Genomic DNA, 12,667 nt, shown 5'->3' with positions numbered 1-12,667 from the left:
CAGGACAGCTAGGGCTCTTACACAGAGAAACCCTGTCTCAGAAAAATAAAAATAAAGAAAAAGAAAAAGAAAGAAAAAAGTATAATTTTTTTTCATGTGTGGGTGTTTTGCCTGCATGTATGTCTGTGCACCGAATGCATGCCTGGTGCCATGGAAGCCAGAAGAGAATATCAAATCCCCTGGAACTGAAGTTAGAGACAACTGTGAGCTGCCAGGTGGGTGCTGGGAATTGAACTCAGGTCTTTTGGAAGAGCAGCCAGTGCTCTTAACCTCTGAGCCATCTATCCAGCCCCCTAAAAGTATAATGTTTAAGAGTGAAGGGACCAGCAAGGGCAAAAACAAGTCACAGAAGTTTGGGGGACCTGTGGCCTTAGCTTCAGTGTGGTCTGATGCCTAAGATAGGAAACGAGAGGTGGGCCTGACATCAAAGCGTCCGGAAAAAAACAAGGTGAGATAGGCCTGATCTCATGCCTGGCCTCTCCCGGGGCTGCCTGCTCCTCTGCCTTCTGGGCCTCCGTACCACTTGGAGGAATGTGAACTCCATGCACAAGTGGACTCACAGGAGGAGGGTGTGTAAAAGCACGAGAAACACCCTTGGCAAGATTAAAGGACTCAGAAATAAAAATAGCTGATGATTTAATGTGGATTTTTTTTTCTGAGACAGGATCTTACCAGGTTACTGACCAGCTGGCTTCCAACACACAGAGATCCTCCCACTGCCTCCCAAGCACCAAGATGAGGGTGTACACCATACACCTGGCTCTTAGTTTTGAGACACAGGAATCTTACTATGTTGCTAACATTGGTCCCAAAGTCAAACAGACAAAGGAAAAGAAAATAACCACCCTACTGCATATTCTCTCTCACTCCCCAGAAGCATCAAATAAGGGAAAATGGTTTTGTGCTGGGGGGTCTTTATGTTCCCTCAAGGCTGGGACCCCAAACTAGATGACCAGTCCCTACCTTCGCTCCAGCACACATTCACTCTGTGATCTTGGACAATCCACCAGTCTTAACCTCATCTGCAAAATAACGAATGGGATGGAATTCTCTTTAGGAGGCCTGCTCCAGGCCCCTGCTCTGCCTCACTGGTAGTTACGAAGGCTGGAAGAGGCCAAACTACATAAGCGGGCATTTCTCTAGACACTCTAGAAACAGCAGACAACCTCCAGCGCTGAGAGCAGGCTGGAGCCGAAGTTGTGTGCACAGCCCAGTCTCTGTGCTCAGCACTGGGGCCAGAGCCCAGAGCAGCCTTTCCCAGCAGCCCGTTTTAAATATGTCTCCCATTCTTCTCCCTCCAAGCACTCTGTCCTTCCCCTTCATATCTGACCTGACCATGACTCACCCCTGTAATCCACTTGGTTAGTGACTCTCTACACCAATAAATCACAGACAGCAAGAAGACAGGACACGTGCTCTGCTTTCCACTGCTTCAGGCAAGGCCCGGTGCACAGTAGGTCCTCAACGTGTTAAGTGAAGAGAATCAGGTGGCGAGAGTAGGACCAACCTTTCTGTAAGCTGAGTGGTCCTGGGCTAAGAGCATCACTCAGTGAGTGGCTACAGCACCCTGGGCTGGGTCCTCCAGCACATCCCACCCCCCCCCCAAAAAAAAAAAACTGTGTGGTTACCTGAAAGCAGCTCTAATTCTAGCCCATTCTATGGCCCCCTGCAGGACCCCTTACCACCTTGAACCACAGTCAAATGGGGATCCTAGAAGGAAGGCCTTTTTTTTTTTCTTTTTTTTTTTTTTTAGCTGAGGACTGAACCCAGGGCCTTGCGCTTGCTAGGCAAGCACTCTACCACTGAGCTAAATCCCCAACCCGAGGAAGGACTTTTAATGGCCTTCTAGCTCAACTAAGCTCCAGCCAAGTCCTAGCATGTTTGAGCACTCCACGGGTCCCAGGTCTCTGATGACTCTTACCAACCTTTTTGTCTAGCCAGCACTTTGGGGAGGGAGGATCCCAGGCGAGGGACGTGCAGCCTTTACACTTGCAGCGAGGGAGGGCTGGAAAACATGATCGCCTCCCGGATCTAACAGCTCATGTCCAAAGTGGTGGAGAAGCCAAGGCAAAGAGGGAATGACACAAAAATTCTCCAGGAACAACCTCTGCACGCTTCTCCAGGGCCCTTGCTCAGGAAACTTCTCAGGTTCTCTGCCCCTCAGACACTAGTCCAGTCCCACCCTGGCCTTGTTATCAGGCATGCCTCTAGCCAGGCTGGAGCTCTAGGAGGGACACCTAATACCTTGCTGTCATTGTACCCACGGGACAGAACACGGGCTAAGGCAAGGACACCAACTCAGACACCTCTAGCAGGTCCCTCCCTGCCAGGAGATGCTGTTTCCCAGGTCGGGGGTGGGGTTGAAGTGCAAAAGGTCCTGTGGCAGAGAGACCCTGATTTTCCCTGCAGAGACAGGCTCCAGCAAGGGCCCCACAGCCTCTGCCCTCTATCCTTCTCAAACCCTTTTCTAGGCTCAAGACTAGTAACAGAAAGCTGAGGAGTCCTTGAAGTCTACAGACAGACATTCGCTCCCTACTCAACCAGCCTGCCACATCTGTTACCCCCGATCTGTAACCCCGCCCCCTCCCCCGCTGCCTCTCATCTTGGAGAAGGCTCCCTGGCTTTGTTCTGTTTGCCTTTAAAACAAAGGATAGAAGAATTGGTGCTAATTCAACAGTTCTACAGAAGGAGAAAAGCTTCCTGTTTTACCTGTCTGGTTCCATGGGCACCCTCAACACCCCATGGCTTTGTTCTGCTGGGTGTGTGAGGGGCTGAGGTGGAGTGCCTTGGGGAACATTTGAGTGTGCAAAGTGCCTTGCTCACAGGAGAGAGTGGGACGAGTGTGCAGGACAGACTGAGCAGCTCAGAACCCTGGCTGTGAAGCTTGCTGCCCTCAGCAACTTTGAGAAGCTCGCTCGAGCCCTGCCCCACAGTCTCCTACCTGTAGGACCAGAGAGAAGGGAACTGCCATCCCCTGTATGGTTTGGAGACCAGGATTCTGGGATTGGTGTTTTGTGACCACTAAATATCAGCCATTTTTAGAAATGGAAATCCAGGGGGAGGCTTCAGAAAATCTCATTTCTCCCCTCACAAAATAGTAACTTTGAGACGAGAAAGTTTAGCATAGCCCTGCTCTGGGCTGAGCAAACACAGCAACTCAGATCCCAGAAACTTCCTGATGAAGCTGGTAAGGCTGTTACTCAATACAAATCCCTTTTCAGGAGGATTACTTCACACACACACACACACACACACACACACACACACACACACACACACACACAGTGTTCAGGCTCCTGCTTAAAAAAGAAAATCCTAGGGAACCATGGAGAATCCCAACGGGACACTAAAAACAAAGACCAACAGGTCAGATGTCTAACCAACCTGGAGAGAGGGCTTTATTGGGGGGGGACGACAGATTTCATGAAGACTTCCCATAGCTGTCAGAGTATTCCGAAAACACAGACCCCAGCGGTGCACCGCTTCTGACGTCATGACGTCATGGCGTCTTTTCCAGAGAGACAAGATCTGCAGAGACGCCCATGAGGATGAATGAACCTCAGGCTTCTTTTGAAAGCTTCCCAAAAGCCCTGTGACAAGCCCAGCTTTACAACACCAATCAACCAACAGAACAGTCAGTGGGTCCACGTACACCCCTCCGCCTCTCACGCAATCTCTTACCTCCCCAGCTCCTCTCCGATGTCATAAAAATCCTCCACCTTCTGCTGCTTGAACGTCTCCATGTTTGGGCTCCTCATCGAGGCCTGGACCAGACAATCCTGAAATGGAAAGAAGCCTAAGCTTAAGACGGCCATGCTAATTAGCACAAGCCTAGAAGTCTGGGTTTGAAAAGCAACCAACTACAAGCGAGAAAAGAGTTTAAGTTACCCACAGCCTTGATTCCTTAAGAACTGGTCTGTGTGAGCGCCTCATGTGTGGCTGATGATGTATAGTGTCAACGACCCAAGCTAGAGTTATCTGAGAGGAGGGAACCTCAAATGAGAAAATGCCTCCACAAGATCCGGCTCTAAGGCATTTTTCTTAATTAGGGATTGATGGGGGAGGGCCCAGCCCATTGTGGGTGTTTCCATTTCTGGGCTGGTGGTCCTGGGTTCTATAAGAAAGCAGGCTGAGCAAGCCATGGTGAGCAAGCCAGTAAGCAGCACCCCTCCATGGCTTCTGCATCAGCTCCTGCCACTCAGGTTCCTGCCCTGTTTGAGTCCCTGCCCTGACTTCCTTCAGTGATGAACAGTGATGTAGAAGTGTAAACCACACAAACGCTTTCCTCTCCACATTGCTCTTGTCACAGTGTTTCACCACAGCAACAGTAACACTAAGACATAGTTTTTATTCCTCTCTTAAAATTGTATTTTTATTTATGTGCACGTGTATGTGTTTATAGGTGGTTATGTGCACACCAGTACAGGTGCCAAGCAGGCCAGGTGAGAGCCTCAGATGCCCTGCAGCTGGAGTTACCGGCAGTTGTGAGCCCCTCCATGTGTTCTGGGATCTCAGGTCCCCTGGAAGAGTAGGAGCAGGGGTTCTAATTGCTGAGCCATCTCCCCAAACCCATGATTTGATTCCTCTAAACTTTTCCCCCCTGTCTTTTGTTTTTTGAGACAGGGTCTTGCTAGGAGTCTGTGCTGGTCTAGAACTCATTGGCTGGCCTTGAATTTGCAGTCACTCTCCTGCCCTAGCTTCCCCAGAGCTGAGATTTTAGGCATGTACCACTACACCTGTCTCCAGCTTGTTAAGGAAAGAGACAAAGAGTCCTTCCTGCTCGTTCAGCTCGGTCTGAAGAAGTTCACCGAGAAACAGAACCACAGGAACTTCAACTACTTGTTCTACTGAGAAAAGAGTTGTCTGCACCCAGGAGTCTATGATCCCAGCACTGAGAGGCCGGAGGATGGAGGACTCAAGGCCAGCCTAGACTCAACAGTGAAACCTTGTCTCAAAGAGCCCAGGGCTGGGCTGGAAGAGCTGGTCAGTGGTTAAGAGCACTTGCTGCTCTTCCAGAGGACTCAGGTTCAATTCCCAGCACCCCACAGTGGCTCACAATCATAAGTAACTCCAGTTCTGGAGATCTAACACTCTTCTGGCGTCAGCTAGCACTGTGCACATGCGTGTTGTGGAATATTCCTTTACACAGTGTGAAGAGGGGTCATTATGACTGGTTTAACAAAAAGCTAAATAGTCAATAGCTAGGCAGGAGGTACAGGTGGGACTTCTGGACAGAGAGTGCTCTGGGAGGAGAAAGGCAGAGTCACCAGCAGATGGAGAGGAAGCAGGATGGGGAATACAGGTAAAGATAACAGAACCACGTAAAGGAATATAGATTTAAAAATATGAATTAATTTAAGTTATAAGAACTAGTTAAGAACAAGCCTAAGCTAAGGCTGAGTTAATAATAAGTCTCCGTGGGTTTTTTTGTTTGTTTGGTTGTTTTTTTGTTTTGTTTTGTTTTGTGAGCTGGTGGCCCAAAGAAAAATCCATTTACACATGTGATATGCAGATAAGCATGCAGGTAGAACACTCCTACACATAAAATAATATTTTAAAAGGCCAAAATATAGGGATGCAGCTCAGAGGTAGAATATATGCCCAGCATGTAAGACCCAGTTTTGCCTGGGTAAATTATTTAAGTCACCAGACACATAGCTTTCCCATCTGTAAATTGGGGTCAATACTGTAAAAATCAATCTCACGTCATGAAATTGTTTGGTGAACGATTAAGTGCTATGGAAAGACAAGGGATTATCATGACCTCAGCTCCCTTGGGGGCTGGGCCACCCGATGGCGAGTCTGAACGGATTGGTAAATGCTCACTCATCACCTTACAGAGAACATGGGTGGGGACGGTGTGACAAATTAAAAGAGCACCAGGAGTCAGGAGCCTGAGGTGCTGGTTCCAGTACTACCCACATCTAGCTCTGTGACCTCATCACTTGGCAGAGGAACCCAGTTTCTCCATCTATGGAACACAGCTACCTCTACCTACACAGGGCACCTCAGCAAAAGACACAGGGCAGTTTGAGTCACAGGGGGGCCCTCACTGTGGGGCATGTATCTTCCCTTGCAATCCCCTTACCCAAAGAGCTCACCTAAAGACAGTACCCTGAGAGCAGGGCCCCCTTAGAGAGATATGACCAGCTGCCTATGGGATCATTCAAGGGTCCTTAGCAAAGGTCTCTCGGCCCATTTTGGCTAGCATGGGCAGCTTTTCTCCTACCTGCCAATCAAATGTCAACTATACTCAAGCCACGATCCTGAAAGACTGTCCTCTGAGGGATCATCACATAGGACCGGTCTCAACATCAAGAGACTGGGTCTGTTCTGGATCTCAGGGGGTGTATACATTTCTCCTTCTCACAAACCAGAGCCCCATCACCAAAATGCCCCCTCCTTCATCCTTTCTGTCAAAACACACAGATCCCTCAGACCCCTAGACAGAGCTGGCCTGGCTCCCAGGTCTCACTTTTAGGGCCATTTGCCGTGGACACCCATGACCCTTCATGTATCCTCTTCCTTCATGTTGACTGTACAGCCAGGGTGGGCCTGAGTGTGCACAGATATTAAAAAGAGCAAGCCTAGGCACAGGACTAGGTTAGCATGGATTATCCCTGTCACCAACAGCAGACTGGCACCCTTTCTCATCCTCAGTCCCTCATCTGTAAATGGAGACACCCTATCAGTCCTAGCTTCTACTTCATATGCCACTGTGTGGATCCACCGCAAAAAAGACATAAGATACTGGACACATACGGAGGATGGTCTCACTGTCATAAATTGTCCCAGGCCACTGTGTTTCTGTTTCCCATGGCATGAAGTCAATCAATTCATCTCCCTTCTCAGGAAAAGGTTTTGTGGTCGACTCGAAGTTTGACTCCACCGGAATCGGACACTGAACCTGTCTTCACTCTCACTGTCCCTAAAGCAAGACTCCTGAAACCAACTCCTTCCAAATAACCCATCCATCCAGCTCTTAGGGGAGGGCATCAATCTCACACAGACAGATAACACAGAAAACCCCTCAAAGTTCTGTTGGCAGGAACACAGGGAAGCGTGGTCCCAGAACAGCTATGAGCTTCCCGTGGCGAGAGGCCAGCTCCATTTGCCATCAGGAGCTGAGCTGGATTCACAGAAGCCCCAAGTTCCCCCAGAAAAATGAACCAGGGTGCAGTGGAGGGCAAGAAAATTCAGACCCAGGTCAACCCCTCATGCCACAGAGCCTGTGTTACAGCCACAGTGAATCTTTCCCGCCTTCTCGGTTCACCCTGCCATGTCACACCTCCAGGAGTGCGCCTTCCATAGGAAGCCCATCTGATAGCTGCTCCATTCCCTCAGGGGATAGTAGCCCACGCGCCACCTTCTCTGTGAGGCTCTGTGGCTCTGTTCTTCCCTTCTTCAAAATCTAGAAAAATCCCCCTAATAGGATCAGGTTATAATTTTCTCATTCTAGATCATAATCTCTCTGCCTGTCTCAAAAAGGAAAGCAAAGGGATTGGGGAGATGGATCAGTGGTTAAGAGCACTTGCAGGGGACCTGGGTTCAATTCCCAGCATCCACATGGCGGCTCACAACCATCTGTAACTGCAGGTTCAGGGGAATTGGCACCCTCTTCTTGCCTCCATGAGCACCAGGCACAAATGTGGCCCATAGATGACATGTAGGCAAAGCACTCATACACATAAAAATAAATTTGGGAAAAAGACAAAGCCTAGATCCAACCCCAGCTCTGTGACCTTCATGGAGCACAAGATAGCTTTTCTGAGCTTCAAGCTAACTTCCATGGAAACAGGCCTAGTCAACCCTGATGGTGGCGAGTGTGTAGAGCACCCAGACACTGCCAGGGGAGATACGCACTGGGGAAAATCACTCTGAGGCCTGTGGAACCGTTTCTGTGGACATACTGTGAGAAACCTGTACAGCTGTTTTCCAGTATGGCCCATTTGTCAACAACTAAACTACTAGCAACAACTAAAAATTGGAACCATCAAGAAAAGAATGGATAGGCCCACTGGATATATACACACAATGGAGTCACTAAGTGCGATGACATGGGCAAATCTCTCAAGCATGAAGAACAAAGGAAACCAGAGCCCACAAAATGATTATATACTGTCTGATTCAATTTGGAGAAAACGTCTCCACAGGACTAGGATATAGCTCAGTTAGCAGGGTATGTACGTAGCATGTATGAAGGCCTGGCTTCCATCCCCAGCACTAAATGCACTGGATGTGGCTGGCACACACCTGTAATCCCAGCACTCAGGAGATACCTTGAGTTTCAAGCCAGTGTGGGCTACAAGGTAAGACCCTGTCTCCAAAAAGAAAAAGAAATGGGAACATAAAAGCGCTGGGATATGGTTCAATTGGTAGAGTGCTTGCGTCACAGACACAAAGCAGCTGTAGCTGCGATCCTCAGCACTCCGTAAACCAGGCATGGTGGCTCATACTTAAAACCTCAGCACTCTAGAGGTGGAGGCAGAGGAACCAGAAGTTCAAGGTCAACCTCAGCTACATAATGAGTTCAAAACCAGCATTGGCTATGAGAGACCCTGCGGGGGTGGTGAGAGTAAACTAATACCTTCTTTATCTATTAAACTTATTTTTTAGATGTATTTATCTTTATGTGTATGGTTGCTTTGCCTGCATGTATGTCTATGCACCACATAGTAGTGCCCAAAGAGGCCAGAGGGTGGCGTCAGATCCTCTGAACTGAAGTTAAAGATGGTTATGAGCCATCTTGTGGGTGCTGGTAACAGAACCCAGGTCCTCTGGAAAAGCAGCCAGTGCTCTTAACCACTGAGTCATCCATCTCTCCAGCCTCCTAGTAAATATCTACTTTGTAAGCGCAATGGTACGTGTGGAATGCTTTGGGAGCCCCATGAAGGCAAAGGCTGTACCATTCTCACCTCTGCCCCCTTGTAGTAGCGAATATACAGCAGGTACTCTATAAACGGTTGACTTGCAGTTAGTGCCCGGCCTCCTTTCTCAAGACCACAGCTCAGATACTTCACTGTCAAGTAAAACACGTAGTGGTGGCCTGGCACTCTCTCCTACCTAACAAACACCTCCACAAAATCAATTTGCATTTTACTTAAATTGGTAAATTCTCAGAGTCATGTACAGCAACTCTAAGGTAGAATTATAGCCACCAGCTTTGAAAAGCTGAAACTACATACTACAGACAAGAGATATGACTGTAACTTTTGACTAGAGAATCAGGCTACCAGCTCCGAAGACGTTCCGAAGATGACACCCATCTGGGTGTCCACATATCTCCCAAGGGAGCCTTGGGAATTCACCTTCCTGCCCATGGCTCTAATACCAAGCAACAGTCTAGGCGGTAACACAGACTTCCTAGGACCCCACAGAAAGGGACCTCACTGATACCTTTCCAGTTCAGAAGTCAGCAGGATGAGGAAGTGGGCCAGAGCACTCCCACACTATCCTTGCTGTGGACTGGGGTTTGGGGTAAAAACTCACCTCAAAACAAAAGTCTGAACCCACTGGGGTCTGGTCTAACTCGCTTGTTTGACAAAAGGAGGAATCTGAGGTCCAGACAGGGGAAGGGACTTGCCCACCATCACACAGCTAGGCTGTCAAGCTTCCCATAGCCACCCAACTTCTTCAAGATGGCTCCAAGGACTGGAAAGCCAGTGGCCTTCTGGGGGGACAACTTCAAGGTAGGAGTAGGTGCCCAGGTCTGGAACACCACCCCACTTTCGTTCCCTTCCCATATAGTCCAACCTCATCCTGCAATGTTAACTCTCTGAGTTTCTCACCCCACCTCACCCAATTCCAGTAAGAGAAGCCAGGCTATGGCAGGGCAGGCAGTGGTTTGGCATACACACACACATACACACACACACACACACACACACACACACACACACACACACACACCTATGAAGACTCCTCAGACTCTTTGGAACACACACACACACACCCCTATGAAGACTCCTCAGATTCTTTGGAACACACACACACACACACACACACACACACACACACACACACACACCTATGAAGAATCCTCAGACTCAGGCTCTGAGGAAGCTGCCAGCAGAAGGGAGGGGACTCTAGCATCACAGAACCTCTTTGGACAATCCCTGATAAAGAAGTTGGAACTCAGAGAAGGTCAGCCACCTCCCTGAGTTGACACGAGAAAAACTCCATCTTTTGATGAATGGTCAGCTTCCTTGGGGAGCAGGATTGCCCCCCCCCCCATCTGACAGACTGGAAGGCTCTAGGGAGTTGGTCAGGGTGCTGGCTTTTATTCCTCCAGCAGGAAACTTGCCCCCGGGGCAGCAGATAATTCCTGACCCCTACTCTGAGGAAGCTACTAGACTATCAATGCCATCACTTTCGATGCCAAAAACTTAACAGGGGATGGGTTGGGAGGAAAACAGGCTTTAAACTTAACCCTGAAGCAGTTAAGGTGCCAGCTTCTCTTAGTCAACAAAATTCCCCTAGGATGCCAAGGTGGTTGGGAACCGATGTCAGAAATCAAAAGAGCAGCCCCCAGCTGCTAGAGGACAGGGCGCCAGGGAGTGTCCCCTCCACCTGCCCACAGCTCATTAGGCCACACTGGAGGTTCATTTTGCAGGAAGCAACCTCCTGGGCCGAGGGGGGGAGGAGGAGGAGGAGGTGTGAGCCCACAGAGACCGGGCTTGTCTCTCTCCTATCCGGAACTGGTCCCCTTTGAGGGGGCCAAACTTGATGAGTGGCTCTTTCCCTTCTCCTGCCCAGGTGCCCTCTCCCCCGACCCGGTCTCCGGGATCGGAGTGCCAAGCTTAGGAGGCACCCCGAGGTGAGGTAGCAGCGTGCAGACTGGCCTCCGGGTGCCGCCACAGCGCACAAACCGTAGAAGGGCCATATCCCAGACAGGCAATGTCCCGCCACCCCAGCCTCTGATGCTGTCGAGCCCCGTGGCCCGGGCTACTCACGGCGAGAGGCTACGCTGCATGCGGCGGGCAGGACGGACACCGGGGCGCAGCGGGGTGCGCGGTGCTCGGTTCAGTTCTTCTCCCGGCGCCCGACGTCCTCCCGCAGAGCCGCCGGGGAGTCGAGGGGGCGGAGCGGCCAGCCCCGTCCCAGGCGCCGGCTGGAGGCGCGCCGTGACACTCGACCCGGAGCTCGGGGCGCCCCCTGCTGGAACCCCCGCGGAACCGCCCCGAGGTGAGGGCGCAGATGCTCAGGAGACCTGCTGGTCCCCTGCGTTCTTTCCCGCCCTGTCTCTCACATGCTGTGCCAGCGGGGGGGAATCAGCTTGAGTGAGCTGATGTTCCAGGCACTACACAGCCCGACCCAACTGCCCAGAAAACAGTATCTCTCTGCCCTTCGTCACCCACCCACACACACCATGAGGAAGTCCCACTGCCTCAACTCCCAGGAAGTGGGAACAATTCTTTTAGTAGCCTCCAGTGTAGTCATGAGTGATGCTAGAGAATAAATGGTAACATGTAAAATGCACCCAGAGGACCACACTGTCCCTCAGTCTTTTCAATACCGAGGCACTGACAGCACCACCCAACTCTGATCATTGCCTCAGAGTTTGGGCAGATCCCAGACCTTCACATTTGATCTTTCAGGTCTGTACAGGTTCTCGAACACCATGCTACAGAGGGATAACTACCATCTGGTGGCTTCTGAAGTCAGTGGGCAAAGAGAAGGACACCCCCTGGTGGTGAGGTGCCACCACAATAGGGAGGTCCCTCATCCTCCAACCAGTCCCAAATACCTCCTCTCCTGTCTTTAGCGCTGTTGCTGTGTGACAAACCATCCTAGCCTTGCTGATACGAAACAAGTATTTCATTATGCTCCTGCATTCCTGGAGTTCATCCTCTAAATGTCACTCTAGTTCTTTCTTGTCATTTCCCTTTCTATGTTTTACTTATGATTAATATCTACTTTCAACAAGAGCAAAAACAATCTCTTGTCCATCTTGAACTAACAGATTACATGCTATCCCAAGCCCAATAAAAGCATGTTGAGTGCAAATGTAGTGTCATAAAAGAAGAAAGCACAACAGTCTTGTTCTCTGTTGTTTCAGGTAGTAGTTACTTTTCTGCAACAAAACAAAAGCAACTTAAGGAAAGTGTTGTGGAGTATTAGCTTAAGATGTGTTATATTCTTGGGCCAAAGAGATGGCTCAGAGGTTAAGAGCACTGACTGGCTGGGCGGTGGTGGCGCACGCCTTTAATCCCAGCACTCGGGAGGCAGAGCCAGGCGGATCTCTGTGAGTTCGAGGCACGCCTGGGCTACCAAGTGAGTTCCAGAAAAGGCGCAAAGCTACACAGAGAAACCCTGTCTCAAAAAACCAAAAAAACAAACAAACAAACAAAGAGCACTGACTGCTCTTCCAGAGGTCCTAAGTTCAATTCCCAGCAACCACATGGCAGCTCACAACCATATATAATGAGTTCTGGTGCCCTCTTCTGGCATGCAAATAGAATATTCTATACATAATAAATAAATAAATCTTAAAAAAAAGACATGTTACATTTTCTTATGCTGTGCAGCATTTGTTTAATGATACAAAGATGTGTTGCATTCTTTTATGTTACATTTGTTTAACTCTGTGAAGCTGTGTTACTGTGCCTGTCTAAAACACCTGATTGGTCTAATAAAGAGTTGAATGCCCAATAGCTAGGCAAGACAG

General features: G+C 49.6%; 1 protein-coding gene across 1 annotated transcript in view; it reads right to left on the bottom strand.

Annotated features, from left to right (window-relative positions):
• The window catches only part of LOC131915636 (death-associated protein kinase 2), a 102,348-nt gene extending 91,278 nt beyond the window's left edge, over window positions 1-11,070 (bottom strand). The window contains exons 1-2 of the mRNA XM_059269051.1: window positions 10,953-11,070; window positions 3,682-3,779 (exon numbers count right to left, since the gene is read on the bottom strand). Coding sequence (XP_059125034.1) covers window positions 3,682-3,758 — 77 coding nt within the window. The 5' untranslated portion in view covers window positions 3,759-3,779; window positions 10,953-11,070. The remainder of the gene's footprint in view (window positions 1-3,681; window positions 3,780-10,952) is intronic.
• Window positions 11,071-12,667: the final 1,597 nt, after the last annotated feature.

The sequence above is a fragment of the Peromyscus eremicus genome, chromosome 7 (assembly GCF_949786415.1).
Source record: "Peromyscus eremicus chromosome 7, PerEre_H2_v1, whole genome shotgun sequence".
Classification (NCBI taxonomy): domain Eukaryota; kingdom Metazoa; phylum Chordata; class Mammalia; order Rodentia; family Cricetidae; genus Peromyscus; species Peromyscus eremicus.
The sequence above is the reverse complement of the archived record's forward strand: the minus strand, read 5'-3'. Positions and strand labels throughout refer to the sequence as shown.